We start from the raw sequence: 23,919 nt of genomic DNA, 5'->3' as shown, positions 1-23,919 counted from the left end.
CCCAGTCCATCATGTAAAGCAGCTTTCCATTCACTGACTCCATCTATACTTTCTGAGGCTTCGGGAAAGCAACCAACATATTCAAAGACCCCTCCTATCCCTGTTATACTCTCTTCCTCCCTCTTCCATTGGACAGAAGATATATAAATTTGAATGCATGTATGAACAGATTCAAGAATCAGATTTTATGAACAGACCTATCAAGTATTAATTCTGATTTCTCTCTCTGCACTTTCTCTGTAGTTGTAACACTGTATTCTGCACTCTGTTCTGCTACCATGATGCACTTTGTATGGTATGATCTGCCAGTACAGCACATAAAACAACACTTTTCACTGTATCTCAGTACATGTGACAACAATCAGTTGATCAATCAATCAATCATATCTTTTTCTTTTAAGTATGATGCCCTGCACTTCTTAAAGTATTCCAGATTTGATTAACTAAGATTTTGTATAAAACATAAGAGCAAAATAATTAAAAGCAGGAACAGTCATTTAGCCCCACTGAATCTACTAAACCTTGCAACAACATGTCTAATTTGACTGTACCTCAATTTCACTTTACTGCCTCCAACAGTACAGCTTCTACCACGTTGTATCCTATTCCTCTTGATATAAAGGCTAGCAGTTCATTAATCTATTTCTGTACCTGTTTATGATAATTTAATAAACCGTGTACCTGGGCCCACAAGTCTCTTTCGGTCTCCATTGGTCTTGCTTTTCATTTGTTACTGTTCTGCCTATTGACTTTATTTGTCAATGTAGTATCTCTTGGTAATTTTATAGTTTGATTTACATTACTGACAATGCCTCCAAAGACAAAATACGCCTTGGATATGTAGTTTATAATACAGGTACATCAATGAAGTTATTAATAAATATTTTAAGTATGATGCCCTGCACTTCTTAAAGTATTCCAGATTTGATTAACTAAGATTTTGTATAAAACATAAGAATTGAGTTCCCAGGCAGATCTTTGTGAGCATCATAAATCATATCTGGCCATTTAGAATCTATTATCCTCATTTTCTGTCTCCTACCAATCATGAAATTTCCTAAGCAGGTTAATTGTTTGTTTCACCATTAGCCAACAATCTTTTTTAAAATGGGGATTTCATCAAATACCTTTTAACCAAGTAACATCCATTGATAGTCTCCAGATGATAATTTCAATGATTTCTCCACAAAAATTAAGCAGAACCATCTGGCAAGACCTTTCCTTTATAAATCCTCACTGGCTGTCCCTGATCAGCTGTCAATTTTCAAGGTTCAGTCACTCTATCCTTAATAATAGACTTTATTAATTGCTCAACAACATATGTTAGGCTGACTGGCTTATAATTCTCTGGTTTTCCACTTTTACCTTTCTTAAATACCTGATGTGGCATATAGGATTTTTCGAACTTAAGGAACAATTTTGATTTGATTGATGTTTGTATGATAAAAGTTAAGAGTTTTGCAAAGTTTTGAAGGTTTATTATATATTTTTGTTGTTTAGATCCAAAGGTAACTGACTTTTTGGTTTTCAGTTCTGTGAAGGTGATTTCTTTTCAATAGTCAGAAAATTGTTTTTGGCATTGGATAAAATAGCCTTTACAAGAAAACATGTGATTTAAACTAAATGTCCAAGCAAGGCACTTGATTGGTTAATTGTTGAACTGTTACGAATTTAAAATTTGCAACCCAGAGACAAGAGATAGACGGATATGGGCCATAAACAGGTCTCATTCAGAGAAACGAAAGAGACCCATACCAGTAGAAAGACAGTTTAATTTTTGCAGTCACCAGGCATCAGAGCCTGGAAAGAAATCTGAAATTGTTTAGCAGTCCAAGTAGACAGGTTGGAGAAAATGTGGTGTTCACGTGTATTCGTTGCCAATGTCTAGATGCTGGTGATTGTGGATTTACAAGATGCTTCGAAGAAGCTTCAGTGAATATCTGCAGTACATCTTGTACTATGCCTCAATGGTGAATGTGGATGATTGATGATGTGGCGCCAATCAAGTAAGCTGTTTTATCCTGGATGGTGTCAAGTATTCTGTGTGTTGTTGGAGCTGCACTCATCCAGGTGATTGGGGAGATTTCATCACATTACTGACTTCTTCGTTGCAGACGGTGGACAGTTCTTGGGTAGTCTTTGCAGTGAGTAACTTACTGCAGGATTCCTCGCTTCTGACCTGTTCTTGTGGCCACAGTGTTTATATGGATAGCCCATATCAACTTCTGGGCAATGGTAAATTGCAGCGTGTTGATATTGGGGGATTTAGCAATGAGAATGCCAGTTAATGTCAAAGGGTGATGGTTAGATACTCTCTTGTGGAGACTTACATTTTCTTGTACTTCTGAGGCACAAACGTTACCACTTGCCAACCTAAACCTAGATATAATCTTATTGTTGAATCAGCTCAAGGCAGTTGGGCAGAACCCTGAGAAACACCTGGAGTGATGGCCTGGGGCTGAGATGACTGGCCTTCAATAATCACAACCAAAATCTGTTTGCTTGGTGTAACTCCAACTAGCAAAGAGCTTTCCCCCGATTCCTATGGACTCTAATTTTTCAAGAACTCCTCGATGCCACAGTCAATCAAATGCAGCCTTGTTGCAAAGGACAGTTACTCTCATCTCACTTCCAGATTTCAGCTCTTTTATCCATGTTTGAAGCAAGGCTGTAAGGAGGTCAGAAGATGAGTACCTTGGCACAACCCAAAAAAGTGGAGCAGATTATTGCTGGACAAACACTACCTGATAACATGGTTTACAATCCCTTCCATCGGTTTACTGATCATCGAGAGTTTATTGATGAGGTGCTAACTGACCAAGTTGGAATTGTCCTGCTTTTTTGTATAGGTCATATCTGAACAATTTTCCACATTGTCAGGTAGGTAAAATCATAGAGCTGTACAGCATGGAAACAGACCCTTCAGTCCAACTTGTCCATGTCAACCAGATATCTTAAATTAGTCTAGTACTACTTGCCATAATTTGCTAGCATTCTAAAACCTTTCTATTCATGTACCCATCCAAACACTTTTTAAATGTTGTAATTTTACCAGCCTCCGCCACTTACTCTGGCAGGTCATTCCATACATGCACCACCCTCTGCATGAAAAAATTGCCCCTTAGGTCCCTTTTAAATCTTTCCAGTCTCACCTTAAATCTCTGCCCTCTAGTTGTGAACTCCCCTATCCTGGGAAAAAGACCTGGTCTATTTACCTTACCCATGCCCCTCATGATTTTATAAACCTCTATACGGTCACCCATCAGCATCTGATGCTCCAGAGAAAATAGCCCCAGCCTATTCAGTGTCTCCCTATAGCTCAAACACTCTAACCCTGGTAACATCCTTGTAAGTCTTTTCTAAACCCTTTCAAAGTTCCCAACATCTTTGCTATAGCAGGAAGACCAGAATTGAATGCTATATTCCAAAAGTGGCCTAACCAATGTCCTGTACAGCTGCAATATGACCTCCCAACTCCTATATACTCAATGCTCTGAACAATAAAGGAAAGTATGCCAAACACCTTTGTCACTATCCTGTCTACGTGAGACTCCACTTTCAAGGAACTATAAACCTGCACTCCAAGGTCTCTTGTTCAGCAACACTCTCCAGAACCTTACTATTAAGTGTATACGTTCCACCCTTCCACCCCTGCCCCACCCCCGGTTTGCTTTTCCAAAATGCAGCATTCTCACATTTATCTAAATTAAATTCCATCTGCCACTCCTCAGCCCAATTCCCCATCTGATCAAGATCCCATTGTACTCTGGGGTCACCTTCTTTGCTGTACAATATTCCACCAATTTTGGTGTCATATGCAAATGTATTAACCGCACCTCCTATGTTCACATCCAAATCATTTATATTCATAAATGAGAAAATTGCTATAGCAGGAAGACTAGAATTGAATGCTATATTCCAAAAGTGGCCTAACCAATGCCCTGTACATCTACAATATGACCTCCCAACTCCTATACTCAATACTTAGTGGGCGGCACGGTGGCACAGTGGTTAGCACTGCTGCCTCACAGCGCCTGTAGACCCGGGTTCAATTCCCGACTCAGGCGACTGACTGTGTGGAGTTTGCACGTTCTCCCCGTGTCTGCGTGGGTTTCCTCCGGGTGCTCCGGTTTCCTCCCACAGTCACAAAGATGTGCGGGTCAGGTGAATTGGCCAAGCTAAATTGCCCATAGTGTTAGGTAAGGGGTAAATGTAGGGGTATGGGTGGGTTGCGCTTCGGCGGGTCGGTGTGGACTTGTTGGGCCGAAGGGCCTGTTTCCACACTGTAAGTCTAAAAAAAAAATACTCTGAACAATCAAGGAAAGCAAGCCTGCTATAATGAGAAAATTTGTAAAGCCAAAGTATAAAGTGATCTGGGAGTGCTAGTCGAGGATTCTCTAAAGGTAAACATGCAGGTTGAGTCCGTAATTAAGAAAGCGAATACAATGTTGTCACTTATCTCAAGAGGGTTGGAATATAAAAGCACCGTTGTGCTACTGATGGACTTTATAAAGCTCTGGTTAGGCCCCATTTGGAGTACTGTGTCCAGTTTTGGTCCCCACACTTCAGGAAGGACATACTGGCACTGGAACGTGTCCAGCGGAGATTCAACGGATGATTCCTGGAATGGTTGGTCTAACATACGAGGAACGGCTGAGGAACCTGCGATTGCATTCATTGGAGTTTAGAAGATTAAGGGGAGACTTAATAGAAACTTACAAGATAATACATGGCTTGGAAAGGGTGGATGCTAGGAAATTCTTTCCGTTAGGCGAGGAGACTAGGACCTGTGGACACAGCCTTAAAATTAGAGGGGGTCAATTCAGAACAGAAACGCGGAGACATTTCTTCAGCCAGAGAGTGGTGGACCTGTGGAATTCATTGCCGCAGAGTGCAGTGGAGGCCGGGACGCTAAATGTCTTCAAGGCAGTGATTGATAGATTCTTGATGTCTCGAGGAATTAAGGGCTACGGGGAGAATACAGGTAAGTGGAGTTGAAATGCTCATCAGCCATGATTGAATGGCGGGGTGGACTCGATGGGCCGAATAGCCTCACTTCCACTCCTATGTCTTATGGTCTTATAACAAAACACAGTGGCCCCAACACCAATCCTTGTGGCACACCGCTAGTCACAGGCCTCCAGTCTGAAAAACAACCTGTAGTCCATGTGATCTAACATTGTTAACCAGTCTACCATGCAAAATCTTGTTGAAAGCCTTACTGAAGTTCAAATAGATCATGTCCACCACTCTGCCCTCATCAATCCTCTTTGTCACTTCTTCAAAAGACTCATTCAAGTTCACGAGACATGATTTCCCACGCACAAAGCCATGTTGTCTATCCTTAATCAGTCTTTGTCTTTCCAAATAGATGTAAATTCTGTCCCTCAGGATCTCCTCCAACAACTTGCCTACCACTGATGTCAGGCTCACTGGTGTATAGTTCCCTGACTTTTCCCAACCACCATTCTTAAATAATGACAACACGTTAGCCAACCTCCAGTCTTCTGGTACCTCACCTGTGGCTATCAATGATAAAAATATATTAGCAAGGGACCCAGCAATATCTTCACTAGCTTCCCATAGAGTTCTACAGTGTATCTGATCAGGTCCTGCCAGTCTTGTTGTTGTACTGGAACAGTTTGGCTGTTCTGGAGCACAAGTAGTCAGTACGATTGTCAGAATGTTTTCAGGTCCACGGCCTTTGCTGTAACCAGTGCCTCCAGCTATTTCTTAGTATCACATTAAATGAACTGAATTTATTGAAGATTGGCATATGAGATATTGTGGGCTTCTGCAAGAAGCTGAAAGAGATCATCCACTCAACACATCTGACTGAAAATTATTGTAAAGCTTTACCTTTTGATGCGGTGAGCTCTGCTAGAACTGATGGTAGGGATAGAGCCTCCTCCCCAAGTGAATTGTTTCCTTGCTATCAAGTTGGGATCAGCACACTATTTTCTTTAAAGCCATGGTTGAAAAGCTGGTTCTGGGCATATGTCACTCTTTATTGTCGCTACTTTCTTTATACTACTTGCACTAATTTTGGTTAGCCCTTATCACTGGATGTTTCAGCTTGTCTCCTATATCCTTGCTCAGACCATAAGAGATAGGGGCATAAGTAGGTCAATTGAGTCTGCTCTACCTTTCAATGAGATCATGGCTGATCTGAAAATCCACAACTCCACTTTTCTGTCTTTTCCCATAATCCTTGATTCCTTTACTGATCAAACATCTGTCTGTCTCAGCTTCAAGTATACTTAAAAAAAAATCAACCTCCATTACCTTCTATGGTAAAGAATTCCACAAAGTCCCTACACTTTGAGAGAAGAAATTCCTCCTTATCTCTGTCCTAACTGTGTAATCCCTTACTCTGAGAATATGCACTCTGGTACTAGACTGTCCCACAAGACAAACAACCTCACAACACCTACCTTGTCAAGGTTCATAGGAATCTTATATGTTTCAATAAGGTCACCCCTCCTTCTTTTAATTTCCATTGAGAACAGCTCCTCCTCATAAGAAAATCCCTCCAAATCCTGAATCAGCTGAGCAAAACTTCTCTGGACTTCTTCTAATGCCAGTATATCTTCTTAGAGAAAGGGACTAAAACTGCCCACAGTACAGTATTCCAGCTGTGATATAACTAGTGCCTTCTTTATTTTTAGCAAGGTGACTTTTATATTGTTTTTACAAAATTAAGGCCATCATTCCATTTGTTTGCCCAATTACCTGCAAACATTGTATGCTAGCTTTATGTGATTTACGTGTGGGAACTCTCAAAGTCTGTAGTCTTTCTCCATTTAAATAATATTCAGCTCTTCTATTTTTCCTGCCAAAGTACACAATTTCATATTCTGCATGTAAAACTCTATGCTTCTATTCTATTTTCAACATTATATTCCATCTGCCAAGTTTCTGTTTACTCACTAAACCTGTCTATATTTCTCTTCAGACTCTTTGTATTATTCTCATTACTTACTCTTCCACCTTATTTTCATAGTCAAAAAGTGGTGTGCTGGAAAAGGACAGCCAGTCAGGCAGCATTGCAGGGGCAGGGGACTCAACATTTTGAGCATAAGCTCTTCATCAGGATCTCTGATCTCCAGACTGCAATTCTCATTTTCTCCCAACCTATTTTCATGTCATCCACAAACATAGCTAGAATATGTTCATTTCCCTCATCGAAGTCATTCATATATTCCACAGACAATCGAGACTCAGCAGTGATGGCTATGACACTCTAGTATTTACAGGTTGCCAACCTGAAAATAACACACTTATGCCAACTGTTTGTCTTCTATTAGTTAGCCAATGATCTATCCAAGCTAACATACTATCCTCAACACCATAGTGTGACAATACTATGGCTTTAAGAGGTGCATGTGGTCCTGTTTTTTTAATGAAGAAGGGTTGAGGCAGAGGTACTGAGCAGTCTGCTTCTAAACCATGAACAGGTTGTGAGGCCTTAGATTTGTTTTTCTAAATTCAAAACAATAGAAGCAGCCTGACTGGGTAGGGTCAAGCTCCCATAGAAACAGGACATTTAGTTTTAGTTTTTCAGTAGGAGTTGGTACTGGAGTCTTGAATTTGGAGGTGGAAACTGTTTCTCCTCTCTCTGTTACAGCTAAAAGCTGGGGGTTCTCCTCCTGCTGCTAGAATTGCATGTGAGACAGTCTGTTTTACTGACTTTGCCTTTGCGAAGGGTGTGTTTATGGGATATTATTACATTAGAACAGTTACATGTTAGTAACTGTTAGTAACATGTTAGTTAAATAATCTATTATTCTGTTAAGTTTTTGAATAGAATTAATTTATTCCAATGCTTTGCTTCAATTCTTGTAGTTTGACCAATTGAATTGCATCTCGAAAGCAAACACTTGGCACTTGCCTTTAAAATAAGAAAATGTCAGGTTCAAGGCTATCTTCTTAATATATTTCAATGTTGTTTGGTTTGGTTCCTAACAATAGACTCTTATTATTTGGTATTTTTGGAATGCAAATAGTCTTTTCTATTGTGACGTTAATTTAAAGTATTCATTTAACTCCTCGACCATTTCCTGGTTCCTCATTATTATTCACACATATTCATTCTCGAAGAGACCTCTTTGGCCTCTTTCTCCCTTTTAGTGTCTTTCTTAAAAAAAAATTGCTGTCTGTCCTGATATTATTGCAAGTTTACCTTCAACATTTACTTTCTCCCTCTTTTTGTTTTGGTGATCGTTTGTTAATTTTTAAAACTTTCCCAATCATCTTGCATACCAATAATTGGCATTAATATGTTTTTATTTGAAATTGATGCTATCCTTAATTACTCTGATTAGCCATGGACAATCATTGTTCCTCAACTGTCTTTGCTGCTAACCCCCATTCCTACTTCACTCCTGCTAGCTCTACCTGCATTGCTTTGTAATTACCCTTACTTATGTTTAGCACAGTTGTTTCTGATCTAAATTTTCACTCTCACATTGAATGCTCAATTCTTCCATGTCACAGTCAGTGTTATTATGGAGATCTTTTACTCTGAGATAATTTATTAAATCTGCCTCATGGCACATCACCCAGGTTCAAAATAGATTGATCACTGGCGAGTCAACAAAATATTGTACTGCATATGCTCTGAGTTCTTCCCTCATGGTTATCTCTGTCAACTGGATTTCCCAAATTTACATGAAGATCAAAGTCACCCATGATTAATGTGTTGCCTTTTTAAATGGTTTAAATGGTTTAGTCTTTGTCCTATCACCTCCCTACTGTTAGTGTGCTTGTGCACTACTGCTATCTGTATCTTATTCGTTTTTTTATTTCTTATGTGCTGAGGGAGGATATTCCTGGAAATACATCCAGGGAAATTATTTGGGTGGAACTGAGAAATAAGAAAGGGATGATCACCTGATTGGGATTATATTATAGACCCCCTAATGGTCAGAGGGACATGGAAAAACAAACTTGTAAGGAGATCTCAGCTATCTGTAAGAATAATAAGGACTGGGACTGCCATAGTGTTAAGGGTTCAGATGGAGAGGAATTTGTTAAGTGTGTACAAGACAATTTTCTGATTCAGTATGTGGATGTACCTACCAGAGAGGGTGCAAAACTTGACCTACTCTTGGAAAATAAGGTAGGGCAGGTGACTGAGGTGTCAGTGGGGGACCACTTTGGGGCCAGTGACCATAATTCTATTAGATTTAAAATAATGATGGAAAAGGAGAGACCAGATCTAAAAGTTGAATTTCTAAATTGGAGAAAGGCCAATTTTGACGGTATTAGGCTTGAACTTTCGAAAGCTGATTGGGGGCAGATGTTCGCAGGTAAAAGGGCGGCTGGAAAATGGGAAGCCTTCAGAAATGAGATAATGAGAATCCAGAGAAAGTATATTCCTGTCAGGGTGAAAAGGAAAAATTTATAGGCATAGGGAATGCTGGATGACTCAAGAAATTGAGGACTTGGTTCAGAAAAAGAAGGAAGCATATGTCAGGTATAGACAGGATAGATCGAGTGAATCCTTAGAAGAGTATAAAGGCAGTAGGAGTGTATTTAAGAGGGAGATCAAGAGGCCAAAAAGGGGACGTGAGATAGCTTTGGCAAATAGGGTTAAGGAGAATCCAAAGGGTTTTTTCAAATATATTAAGGACAAAAGGATAACGAGGGAGAGAATAGGGCCCCTCAAAGATCAGCAAGGCTGCCTTTGTGTGGAGCCACAGAAAATTGGGAGATACTAAATGAGTATTTTGCATCAGTATTTACTGTGGAAAAGGTCTGGAAGATATAGACTGTAGGGAAATAGATGGTGACACCTTGCAAAATGGCTGAACTAACAATGCTACACTACTTTCTTTCCTACCTGCCCTTTCAAAATGTGAAATATCCTTGAACGTATAATTTTCAGCTTTGATTTCCATGTGATCATTCTCTGTAATGCCTATATATTCACACTGATTAACCTTTATATGCACCTTTAATTCATTTATTACATTCCAAATACTATGTGCATACAGATAAAGAGCTAATAGTTTTGCTTTTTTAAAACCATTTTTCCTCCTTTGCCTCTATTTATTGCTGTTTCTCTATCTTTATATACTCCGTCCCTTCTTGTCCTACTCTGGCCAAATACTTCCCGCTTAATTCTGCCATATCCTCTCGCTTTGTAAACCTAACTTTCAGCTCTCCCAAAATCTCCCTGCCACGAATTGGTTTAAAGCCCTCTTTGAAGTTCTTGTTACTTGATTTGCCAGGTGACTGGACCCATCACAGTTCAAGTGCAGCCCATCCCACCAGAATAGCTCCTTTTACTCCTGTACTGGTAACAGTGCTCATGAACTGAAACCTTTTCCACCCACACTAATATTTGAGTCACACAGCTAACTCCTTGACTTTATTTACTCTTATGCTAGTTTACCTATAGTTCAGATAGTAATACAGAGATTACTGCCTTGGAAATTCTCCATTTAAATTAGCTCCTAACCATTCAAATTCTTTCAGCAGATCCTCCTTTCTGGTGCTATCAAGGTCACTGGTACCAATGCAGACAACAACTGGAACCCATTTGCAGTACTTTGCTGTAATTATCAGAAGGGAAAGGGTGCCCTTTCACTTGATAATTATAGTTCATTTTGGCAAAAAAAACAGGTTTAATTAAAGAGTTCAAAATATCACACTTCTACTTTGTTCAGTTGAAAAATGTAGGCATTCTACGTACTAAAAATAGGAAAGCAGTGATTCCTATTACAAACAATCAAGGGGCATAGGAAGTGACAGAGAGTCAAACTGAGAGAGATAAAGAGGAAGAAAAGCACAACAGAACAGAATGGTTCGAAGGAATGATTTAATGTTGTAACCCACTGGGACTCGGGTGAGGAGAATGAAATGCATGGAGGTGAGGTTGTTGGGAATAGGAAACTGAGAGCTGTGGAGAGAAATTAAAAGTTGCCAGCATCAGTGACCTTGGTAATTGATGGAAGTAGGCTGCTGTAGGAACATTGGAGATTAGAATCCTCATATGGAATGGGGGTGGAGGATTGACGTAGTCAGGGGCATGCTGAAGCAGGAATGTGGATGCAGATACATGGAAAATCATTTAGCTATAGGATTGATAAGTTCTCATCTGTCTGTAGTTGCTAGATTTCCAAGTGTCAGAAAATATGGTCATTCCATGTAAAATTTAAAACAATGCATAAATATGAAGCAAATTATAATCTACTTATAATATCATAATATTTATATTGGATAGTAAAAGAGATATACATCTGACCATTTGCTGGATAGAGGGCAAAAGTCAAGTATACCTTGCTCTCTGTCTAAATAGGCCCTAAATAATGTGCTTCTTTCCTTTGACCTATTCTTTGAGATTTCAAAGTGTCCTCTTCAAGAACTGCACAAGATACCATGTGGACAGTTGGATTTTCTTCTTTCATGGTGATAGAATCTCTCCTGTTTACAATAATTCCATTAGATTGCTGCCTTGCAATTTTAATGAGGTCCAAAAAGAAAGATGGGTCAAGGTTATGTCAGCAGGTGCATGTAACTCTATGGGAGAAAGTGAGGACTGCAGATGCTGGAGATCAGAGTCAAGAGGGTGGCGCTGGAAAAGAACAGCTGGTCAGGCAGCATCCGAGGAGCAGGAGAATCGATGTGAGATCTCATTGCTGATGTAGAGCTTATGCTCGAAACGTCGATTCTCCTGCTCCTTGGGTGCCGTCTGATCGGTTATGCTTTCCTGGCACCACACTTTCAGCCCGCATGTAACTCTACCTCTGTCCATATTGGATACAGGTAGGAAAATCCAGCCTGATGTCATGCCTGTTCATATTTAAATTTGATTAGTGTTTTAAAAAAGTTGTATTTAGAAAACATTCAAATCTTGTTTAAAGGAATGGACAAAGGGCTACTGGTAAAAAGAAAACATTTTGAAGTTAATGAGGTTTCCAGCCTTTATCTACCTGCCCTTAGTGTAACAATAAGTAACAGTACAGTAGGTTCTGCTATAACATATTTTTCGTCAATGCAAATTGTCTTTAATGGGATTTAAGAGTTTAGACCATTATTTGCAGAATGCAAACTTTCCTTACTTGTATTGGCTATAATGCAATTCCAGCACTATTGGTTTAAATTTTCTTATAACGCAAGATCACACGAGAACAGAACCATCACGTTATATCAGAACCAACTGTCCATGTTAAAGAGCAAAAAATGAAGTGGATGAAGGATTAAGGTGATAGAATTAATTTGTTAAGATTAAACCTATGCAGTGGTCGGAAAGCACATTTAAAATGTACAGAGAATACAGATTATCTAAATATTGGATTATCCGAAGGGGATCTCAAGGTCCCTACAGAAACATTACATCAAAGAGCTGTTTCAACCCTGGTCGCATCTTTTGTTTACAGGTACAATGATTAAAAACAAACTCAGCTCACTGAAATGGTGCCGAGAACAGTCCTGGATAGTCCAGGCACCGTCTCTCTTGCTCTCTCTCTCCCCCCACACTTTCCCTTGAGTTCTACAAAGGGGTGTGCCCTAAATCCCCGCTTCCCCAGATAATCTCTCCAACATTGTCCTGTACAGGGCAGAGGTGAAACCTGTCAAAAAGGTGTGTGTGTGTGTGTGTGTGTGTGTGTGTGTGTGTCTGTCTGTCTCCGGTTGCCCCGAGCGAGCGGGTTGGATGGGGGCGGGGGTGGTGGGTTGAGTGGGGATGGACGGGGGTGCGGGGTTGGGGCTGCGAGGTTAGGGCCACGGGAATGGGGGCGGATGGGGGCAAGGTGTTGGACATGGTTAGGGGGTGGGTGGGAGCAGATGGAGATGTGGGTGGGTGGTGGAGTGAAAGCAGATGGGGTTGGGCTGGGCGGGGACGGGATGGGAGCAGACAGGGTTTGGGGGCAGGTGGGGGGGTGGTGCTGGATGGGGTTGGGGGCAGGCAGGGGGGTGAGGTGGGAGCATATGGGGTTGGGGGCAGGCAGGGGGTGTGAGGTGGGAGCGGATGGGGTTGGGGGTAGACAGGGGGGTGAGGTGGGAGCGGATGATGTTGGGGGCAGGCAGGGGTTGAGGTGGGAGCGGATGGGGTTGGGGGCAGGCAGGGGGGTGAGGTGGGAGGGGATGGGGTTGGGGCAGGCAGTGGGGTTTGGGGTGGGAGCAGATGGGGTTGGGGGACGGGGTGAGTAAATTTGTGAATGACACTACAGTAGGCAGAGTTATGGATAGTGCCAAAGAATGTTGTGGGTTATAGAGGGTCATAGATAAGATGCAGAACTGGGCTGAGAAGTGGCAAATGGAGTTTAATATGGGAAGGTATGAGATAGTTCACTTCGGAAGAAGTAACAGGAATGCAGCGTACTGAGCTTACGGTAAAATTCTTGGCAGTGTTGATGAACAGAGAGATCTTGGTGTCTTGGTGCATAAATCCCTGAAAGTTGCCACCTAGGTTGATAGGGTTGTTAAGAAGGCATATGGTGTGTTGGCGGTTATTGGTAGGGGAATTAAGTTTCAGAGCCACAAGGTCATGCTTCAGCTGTACAAGACACTAGTGAGGCCGCATCTAGAGTACTCTGGTCACTGCAGTATAGGATGGATGTGGAAGCTTTGGAAAGGGCTCAGAGGAGAATTACTAGGATGTTGCCTGGTGTGGAAGGAAGGTCTTACGAGGAAAGGCTGAGGGAACTGAGGCTGTTTTCATTGAAGAGAAGAAAGTTGAGAGGTGACTTAATCGAGACGTATAAGATAATCAGAGTGTTTGATAGAGTGGTTCGATAGTGAGAGCCTTTTTCTTCAGATGGTGAAGGATAGCACGAGGGGATATAGCTTTAAATTGAGAGGTTGTAGACTTAGGACAGATATCAGGGATAGTTTCTTTACTCAGAGAGTAGTAGGGGCGTGGAACGGCATGCCAGCAACAGTAGTAGACTTGCCAATGTTAAGGGCATTTAAATGGGCACTGGATATACATATGGATAATAATAGAACAGTGTAGGTTAGATGGGTATCAGATTATTTTCACAGGTCGGCGCAACATCGAGGGCTGAAGGGCCTGTACTGCACTTTAATGTTCTATATTCTATGTTATATAGGGGAACCAGTCACCTCAGCAGAAGTGGTTTCTAGTCTGTGAAGCTGCAAGCTAGGAAATATTGGGTAGAAATCTTCAATATGTTTGAACAGACAAAGTTTAGGCCATCAGAAATGTAAGAGGCTCATGTTAGCAAATACAGCATCATAAAAAATCTTTACAATTTAAAGAAACCATAAAATGTTGTTATGAAAAACATTAAAACCTGAAACAAAAGTGATATTTCTGTGGGATTGAGTCTCTGTAAGAAATGGTGTTGGGAAACAGGTTGAAGCTTGTTTTTTTTTTGCATATCCTCTATAAAGCTTAATTATTTTGTATTTTGAGTAGTAAACCTATGTTCTGTAGAACATCTGCAGCCTTATGTGAATATGTTTCAGTAATTATCCACCAAATTAACAAACTGCAAAAATTAAACTGTATGTCAAAAGAATATCTGTCAAGCCAGGTTTCATTCTGGGATCTGATTTGTCTATTATCACCAACAGCTGAAATTATAACAACAGAGATAAACAGAATAGGACAGGGAAAAAGAGAATAGAGAAGCTAAAAGGGAAAGAGAAGGAAATGGTAAGATACTGAAAAGAAAGAGAGTTTTCAACTTTCCAAATGCAACATTACAGACAGTCGTCTAATATTCTGAATAGTGCATAATTTCCAATGAAGTAGGAGAATGATTTCATGGGTGAAACCACAGATGCAATTAAATTGTGATGTGTTTGATGTTAATCGCACACAGGAAATTGTCACGCAGTGTGAACCGTTAACTGATAATTAACTATTGTTATTTCTATTTTTACTATAGTTAATTGTCATGGTTTTTGGCTATGAAAATCTCAGAAACAGCAACAAAATGAATAATATTTCTTTGAATTATTTATTTTGGACTACAAAATTACTGCCAGCTAGCAGTAGCAGATGAAGGCTCTGACTCAATACAATGTAACGGTCCCAAGTGTCTAATAGCTAATATAGTAGTTAAGTTAACCAAAAAAAGTATTTTTTTAAACTGTAGTTTTAAAACCATATGAGCTAACAAATAAATAAGCATGCATATTTTCTCTCAAGCACAAACAATGAATAATGCTCTTTATTGGAAAATGTAATGACTGTCACTCAACCAACACCTGCAGGCAATTCTTTGAACCCCACTCACATCACAGGCAAGTGTAGAAAACCAGACAACCACTCGTCTTTTTTTTGGGAAAGCATAGTCTCTATTGTTTACTGTAAAGGGAATATTTAATGAATAAGAGCATGTTATGTTTACATTCACACACAAACATAAACACATATGGAAATAATCAGTGATTAGATCTGGACGATCAATGTCAAAATGAAATAGGAGATCTGTAATTGAAGATACCATGTGTTTAAATTGAGTTCCTAATATATTATTTATCCCAGAGTAATGCAGGGATAGTTCTAATATCAAACAGTTCATTTATAATGACTGAAACATCTTAAAAGATTACAGAACTTCATTAAACATGCAGCCATAGCATGATATCTTGTCTCCTTCTGGAAACTTCCTTTGAGAGTCAGGAGTCAGTCACTTGACTTATGAGCTTCATTACAGACTAGATCAATCAAGCCCTGTACAAGGATCTGTGATCAAAGTTAATGAAAAAATGTGGCACATGGGTGTACTGAAACCTTCATCTGTGTCTGGGTTACCTCTTGGCTTGATTATTCCAATGTTCTCCTGCCAGGGTCTCATCTTCTACCCTCTGTAAACCTAAGCTCATCTGAACTTCCCGTTCTCTCTTTACCCTTTGTTCATTGGACTAAATTGGCCCTAGTTCAGCAAAGTCTTGAATTTAAAATTCTGCTCCCTCAATAATCTCCTCCAGCTGTCCAAGAGCTCTGCACTCCACCAATTCTGATATCTTGTGCATCTCCAATTTTCTTCACCACATGGTCAGCTGCCCATACCTGAGGCTCTGGAACTACAAATTCATTCACAGAGATGCCTTAATGTCTATTCTTATGATTTTTTTTGAGTAATGACAACAGCAGTTGCCATCGTTACAAACGTGACAATCATTTCCATCTGCAATAATTGAGGCCAACATAAAATTATAATTAAGATTTAGTAAATATATATGCATGCTCACGATATATGATTTAAATGAAGAAATTATGACAAATCCTTTTTAAAAAAAACAGGCTTTACAACTGGGGTGGTAAGATTTACAGGGCATACATACATTTAATGCATTTTATATGATGCATTTTTCAATACCACATGGGTCTTAAAAGCAGACTAAATTAAACTGAAAGAAATTTAATGATTTTAAACTTGTCAAAATCAGCGTGATGGCTTCAAAATTGCTTGGGAATCTGGTTACCTTATGTAACGTTAGTTAGAATTTCCTTATTAAAAATAAAGAATCCACCTATAATGACACATCTATATGGCAGTTGGGACTTCACCACAATATTCCCTCACATGTTGTATATTTGCAGCATTCAGCTTGTTGGCATTTTATAGTTACTGGATACAATGATTTAGTTAACAGCAAAATACTGAAAATCTAGAAATTTGGAACAAAAACAGAAAATACTGAAAAAGCTCATCAGATCTGGTAGCATCTTTGAGAGAGAAACAGAGTTAATGTTTCAAGTGAAATATGAGTCTCCACAACACTGATATAAGTATTTAATTTACTGCTGTCTTTATTGAAGAAGATAAAATCAAATATTTAAAATTAATTGTGCATAACATGGCAATAAATTAGAGTAATTGTGGCCCCAATGAAATTTATTAAGCTATTGTGTCCAGGCAGAGCAATCCAGTCAGTACCAGTCCCTTGCTGTTTCTCTGCTACATTGCTAATGTAATTCTCTCAACCGCACACCCAATTTCAAAACTTCTTTCTCACATCCCATCCTTGACCAAAAGTATCAAAAGTCCTACTCTCCTCACTGGTTTGAGTCATGACTACAAAATGCCCTTTTACTGTTTCTCAATGTAGTAATGTACAGAGAACTATGAGATGTTAGTAATGCCACATGGTCAAGCTGGAAGGATTTAATAGGATAGACATTAAGGACCACCATGATTATCACTGCCATCTATCCTGCTGTGTAGCACGGTTCAATGGGCACTCTCCTGGTGAACCATAGTGGCTGCCTCAGACACTGCTTCTGGCTAATTCATTGTTACATAAAGAGCTCTTTGAAGATGTTTCGGAATAAATTTCTTTTATGAGCCCAAGCCACCTTCCACTGTCTACACGTTTCCTCTTTGCTGTCTGTGTTCATGTTTCTGTTATGCTAGAGTTCAAGATTTCAGACTCCAGGATTAGAAGCAGCTAGGAAAACATAGCATTTATCTTGATGACAAGAATTCTGAAGAAGAGTCAGTGCACTTGAAACATTAACCCTGTTTTCTCTTCACAGACATTGCCTAACCTGCTGAGTTTTTCTAACAATTTCTGTTTTTGTTTGTTCCTGATCTCCAGTATCTGCAGTTCTGGTTTACCTATGAGAAAAGGATGTGACTGAAATTCAGTTACCTGCTGCTTTCAAAAGATTAAATACAAAGGATGCAAAATTAGAAAGAGTTTTAGAAAGTGTTTAGTTGATGACGTTTAATAAAAATGCAATAGATGGATCTTGTATTAAGAGAATGGTGCCAAACTGCCTACTCAGAAATTGAATCAGAATCATTAGCTGAGTATTATTATTTCAAAAGACAATCATAAGCAAACAAAGATCACAACAAAGGCCAGCTGATGAAGAAATCCAACAATCATAGAATCACAGAATCCCTACAGTGTGGAAGCAGGCCATTCGGCCCATCGAGTCCACACCAACCCTCCTAACAGCATCCCACCCAAACCAAACTCTCCTACCCTACCACCCTGCATTTCCCATGAGCAATCCAACTAACCTGCTCATCCCTGGACACGACGAGAAATTCAGCATGGCCGATCTATGTGCCCTGCACATCATTGGACTGTTAGTTCTATCTGAGTATCGTGACATAGCTTTATGAGTGGCTCTTGAAATTTCAATGGCAGGTCAAATGTTACTTGGAAAATGCAGGCTAAAACGCTAAAGCATTTCTATTGGCTAGGATTACATAAAAATGTGTTTAAATATTCCAGACACAATGTACACATTCAAGAGTGAGGAAACCCCAACCATCAATAAGCCTGTGCCTTCAATATCCAGCAGGAGATTTCAAAGAACTGTTTAGCAGAGTCTTAGACATTGTGTACGGCCCTAACGAAAACCAAAAGTTGGCACCAGTCTCTTTTTGCAACGATCTATTTTTCAATGACATTCCCTGAGGCAGTGCCTCTACGAAAGCTACAGCAAAAATGGTAGTGGAAAGGTTAATTCAAACTTTCAAGAAAGATGCAAAAATATGGATTTCCAAGAAATACAATGAGATCAGTGTTCAAATTTTATGTCATAAATATTCAAAGAAATAACAATTGGGGCAGAAAATGATTTCCATCTTTTAATTATCATTCACAACCTGAAGGACCATCAAGAAGTTGGCATCAAAACTTTGAAGGTCATGATCAAAGCTTATTGTAGAATGTCTTGAAGTGAGTTAGTTGATTATAGTGGAAATCTAAAAGCACACCAATTAGTTTAGAATATGTAGTTATAGACACTTTTTTTAGCATGATGAGGAATGTAGTTGAAAATATATTCTATTCCTAGAGATCCTAGTTGAGAATGTAAATTGTAATAGAGATGGTAGATGGGTGTAGCTGAGGCCTTAAAGAATCTAACCTGAGCAAACAGGTGATACTGTCCTGAGCATATAATTGAATAAATCTCTGAATAAATTGTTGAATCTAAGACACAAAGTGGCTATATTTAAACAACACAATAATTTGACATTGTGAGCAGGATTTTTGTAATATCAGTTGTCTCAATGTACTAACATCAGAGGAAGGATGAGCATGTTTGTTTCGCTATCCATTAGATTTTGGGTCAGCATTTGAAATGGCAACTAATGGGGCAATTTGAATAGCTGAATCAGAGGACAAGACTGTTTGTGCAGTAAAATAAATCAAATCAAAATCAAAGAAATATGAAGGCTGGAAATCCAAAGCAAAAATACAAAATGCTGGAGAAACTCAGCCAATCGGTTTCTCTCTCTACAGATGCTGACAGACCTTCTCCAACACTTTCTCTTATTTTCTTTACAGTGATTTGATACCTTTACAGTGATTTGACAGCTTGATACCACATGGGTATAAAAGGTGTAACTGTTCTTAGGGAAAATGAAGTGTGTTGACAAACAGCTGATGGTAAAATGGGAGGGAATCCTGTCCTTACCTGGTGAGATAAACATGAGACAGACCGTCTCCTGAAGAAGATCATCAGGCTTTAAATGTAACATCAGACATGGCAGACAGAAACTTAGGCTGGGGACCCGAAGGGTCACTCAATTAATTCTTGAAAATTTAAATTAAAGTTCCTGAATAAAATAATTAAGGAAGGCTGTGAACTGTCAGGGGTTCCAGATAAGCATAAGAAATGAGAAAAATTGACAAAAGTGAAAGAGGAGAAAGGAAGTAATTCTGTGTAAAAGTCAGTGGTTGAAAGACTGACTCAGGAAAAGAACAATTGCAGTAGGTTGGGCAATGAGAGAATCACATAGGCAAGCAGACCACTGTGTGTGTGAGCTTAGGATGTTGGAATTTAACAGGAAACTGGACAGGCCATAGCTTTTAAGATGACAAAAAGCAAGCTCCCCTTTCAGTAGACGACACTCCAGCTACTGTGTGTGGCCACAGAGAAAAACAATTTGTTATTTTCACTCCCACTTAGCTATGAGTAAAGTTAAAACAATAAATGAAATTGGGAGTTAAAATAATTAGCAGAAAGTTTAAAGCACCACAGTAATTTAGAATTATTAAAAACAAATGAGAGGGAAAAATGCTTATGTGCAAGTCTTGGCTGTGCATGTGAAACTATCCTATGCCTACCAGTTGGTGCCAATAGATATTCATTAATGCTCGGTAGTCTGTCGTGTATATTTTAAAGTTGTTGGTGTTTAATTGTGTGAAGCATCCTTTTAAAAAGTGGAGTAAATTGGCCTAAGAATAAACCATGATAAAAATCATGTTTTAGTTGTTCAAAACTCATTGTTTGATTTAATATGAATGGAAATCCTAAGGAGTATCCCTCTAGAATGGGGGTGTAATCGGATTTGACACTTGAAATATTCAGAAAATTATGTTGTCTGTCACTGAAAACTTGAAGATTTTTTTCTTTCCCTTGTGGTTCTAAGAGGCTGTTAGCTGTTGTAATAACATTATAGCAACATTGCTCTTAATTTGAGTGAGTGCTGCAGATAATGTGTGTAGACACTTCCAGGCTTCCTTTAGATTTAGCTCAGGTTTTTGTTTGTAATTAACCCTATTGTATTTCAGAAAGTTGAAGAAAAGACAACAAGCAATGCAACTTATGGAAAGTAAATACATATTTTTTATGGAACAAACCTGGTACCATGGTTATTGGCCAAATTAAATTCCAGGGCATTCTGATAAACATCTGGCTGCAAATTTCATTCACGTTTAGAACAATATTTAATGCAGAATTGTGTAAATTGGGATGTTTGAAATGATCATCAGGAATGCACACAAAGCCCATGGACTGGACCAAGCTGCATCTTAGGTTTGTTTGCTTCATCTCTGAGTGCTCACTCACTTTCAGCCTATCTGGACACTCACACCACACTGTCTTGCCTAGCTGTGCCTTTTTGCACCTTGTCCCTCAGGCAGAGGTGAAAATACAAGACAATTGCAACTTATTATATACTGCAAACTCAAAACCAGGAAGCTTGTCATAGTTGTCACCAACCTCAATCAAGTCAAGAGAGATAGTCTGGTCAGGGATCCTGGCGTATTAAGCCAAGGGAAACCTCCAATACCAGTCCGTAGCTTGAAAATAGTCAGTCATTCCACGGGGCTATCAAGTCAAGATACTTTCTGCTTAAAGGGTTGAGAGCCTTATGTCAAGCAGCCCACCACTATCTTGACTTTTTTTTGTCCTATTAGAGCTATAGTGTCAAAAAGTTATACAACATGGAAACAGACCCTTTAGTCCAACTCGTCCATACCGACTAAATATCCGAAACTCATCTAGTCCCATTTGCCAAATTCATATACTCAACCAGATGCCTTTTAACTGTAACTTAAACTGCCTCCACCACTTCCTCTGGCAGCTCATTCCGTACAGGCATCACCGTCTGAGAAAGTTGCCCCTCAGGTCCTTTTTAAACCTTTCCACCCTCACCTTAAACCTATGCCCTCTAGTTTTGGATTCCCCTAAACTGGTTTAAAAAAAACCTTGGCTATTCACCCTTTATAAACCTTACCCCTCATGTGGGCTGTTTTACTTCTGAACTGAGAGAGAGGGGCAGGAAATAAAGGAGATGAAAGTAGAGGTGGCACAGCTGTTATTTATGATGCAGGTGGGAACGTGTCCTGAGCAAGGTAGTAGGCATGCAGAGTTAGTGGTTTCAGTGGTAAGTGAAAATGAGTGGGGATGGTGTTGCAGGCAATAATGGAAGTGGCACAGCATGAGTCTTGGTGGGTGGTGGGTACAATGTGTGAATGTGAAGTATTGGAGAGAAGATGGTGGCTCTTAGACTGGTGGAGTGGAGAAGGTCATTGACATTCTTTCTACAATTCTGCGCATTCCTCCAGACAGCTGAGATTACACTGGCCAAATGGTAACCTACCCCAGGTTGGCATGATTGAGTGTCATGGCCTACACGGCTGGTCCTGGTGGGAAACTGCATGTCCAAGTTTCAAAGAGGGATACTGTTACATCCCAGATATCCGAAGTGGTAGAATGATGAAAGAAGCAGGTGAGATGGACACCATAGGGATGGTATGATGCTTAATCAGGCACATTTGTAAAGATTTGGTGAGAGAGTTTGCTGGGGCTTACAGCCCGTGTCTATGCGAGTTTCTACTGGGTACTCTGGTTTCTTCCCACAATCCAAAGATGTGCAAGCTTGGTGGATTGGCCATGCTAAATTGTACTGCAGTGTCTAGGTTTGTGCAATGTAGGGTTAGCTATGGTAAATGTAGGGTTACAGGGATAGGATCTGGGTGGGATGCTCTTTGGAGAGTTGTTGCAGACTCAATGGGCCAAATGGCCCCTATCTACACTACGATTCTATGATTCAGAATTAGAATAACTTTCTTCAATTTATGACAAATGATGGTTAGTGAAAAAGTAACTTTAGAACATAAGTCTGCAATTGGTTGAACACTGGATAACTTCTTTCTGACTGTCACTTTTTGTCAATTTTAATACATTCATATTTAGGCAACCAATTACATCTCATATTGGCAATTCAATAAACAAGTGGTTATTTGAACTATTTATATCTTACAGAAGTGATAGTTCAGAAATGTGATACCTTTGAAAGTTGTGCAACTTCTGATGGGTGTAAACCTTGTGCAGACCTCGTCCATCATAACGAAGAAAATGATGCATTTATCTAATACAAAGTTATCTCACCCTCAATACATAACATGACTTAAAGATGATGTACCAATTTTTGTTTCATTCTAGATTTTCATTTGCACATAAAGATTGTTTCCTATTTTACAACTACCACCAAACCATATTGCTTTATGAAGGAGAACTGTCAATTTTAAATGTAATCAAAAGTACTCTCATCTACATACAATGTCAAGGTTAAACAATTGATCAATTCACTTTTGAAGATTATTAAGAAAATAATCCATAAAAATTCTGAAGTGTAATGAATTCATATTGTAGAACCTCGTACAGATATCTTAAAGTCTTTAAAAGAAACATTAATGGGATGTGGGCATTGCTGGCTTGGCCAGTACTTATTGTCCATCCTTAGTTGCTCTTGAGAAGGTGGTGGTAAGCTCATAAATGAATGGTTTAAGTGTTTCTATGTTGATTTATGGTATAATCACACAGCATGAGCTTAAAAACATACCTGAAAGGATACGAAAATCCTATCTCAATATTCAGGTTACTTTCTGACTTGTTCACACAGTCCACACTGACTTTCAGTGCTCCAGAGTAGCCACCACATGTTGCAAATGCAAAGATTGCAAAAATCTGCAAGGAGAAAATATATTTAAACTTTCTGACATAACATTGTATTTGAAAACTTAAATGTCTAGCACATGACCTTCCTTGACAAGGTCGAATAAAGAATTTAATTTGTAACATAATACATTTGTAACATGGCTCATTTAAAATATATTTGTCTGTAATCAAAACAGATTGATCGGTTCATTCATGATCGGTCATTCATGATCGGTCATTCATGAATTGCGAAGCTTGGCGGCTGAAGACAAGTATCCAAACTGCATACGTCTTGCTCAAAATAATGTAAATTCAGTTATCAAATCATTTTAAAAATGTAGTTTCTTTCCCAGAATGAAACATTTACAGTTACAATATGCATAAACCAAAGGTTCAGTCTGTGAAAATGTTTTTGTTCATCCCCTATCAAAATTCAAATGTGAATCCCAAAGCGCACACATTAAATCTCAGAATCTCTAACGTGCAGCACATCGAAATGAATTCAAAACTGGAAACAAATAAATAGAGACAAGTAAATAGTAATTCAAAACATATTTTGATTCAACAGTATAGTCAGAAAATGATAATGCTAAAAAATTAAATGAAAGACAAAATGACCAATCTAATTTGTAGTTTCACTTTCTTCCTTCCATACCTATTTAAGTAATTCGTTTTAGAAATAATTTGCCATGTCATGTTCCATTGACTAAGCAATTGATTTTAATAGTTTGCATATGGTGTTGACCATCAAGGCAAGTTGTTTCACAAAACAGAAGGCTACCAACTGTGCGCACTGCTCA

General features: G+C 39.2%; 1 protein-coding gene across 1 annotated transcript in view; it reads right to left on the bottom strand.

Annotated features, from left to right (window-relative positions):
• synpra (synaptoporin a) overlaps window positions 1-23,919 on the bottom strand; it is a 147,222-nt gene that overhangs the window by 88,616 nt on the left and 34,687 nt on the right. Inside the window, exon 3 of the mRNA XM_060835859.1 lies at window positions 23,025-23,177. Within this exon, the coding sequence (XP_060691842.1) occupies window positions 23,025-23,177 (153 nt within the window). The remainder of the gene's footprint in view (window positions 1-23,024; window positions 23,178-23,919) is intronic.

Source organism: Hemiscyllium ocellatum, chromosome 14, assembly GCF_020745735.1.
Source record: "Hemiscyllium ocellatum isolate sHemOce1 chromosome 14, sHemOce1.pat.X.cur, whole genome shotgun sequence".
NCBI classification, from domain to species: domain Eukaryota; kingdom Metazoa; phylum Chordata; class Chondrichthyes; order Orectolobiformes; family Hemiscylliidae; genus Hemiscyllium; species Hemiscyllium ocellatum.
Note: the sequence above shows the minus strand (reverse complement) of the source record. Positions and strands in the feature narration are given on the sequence as shown.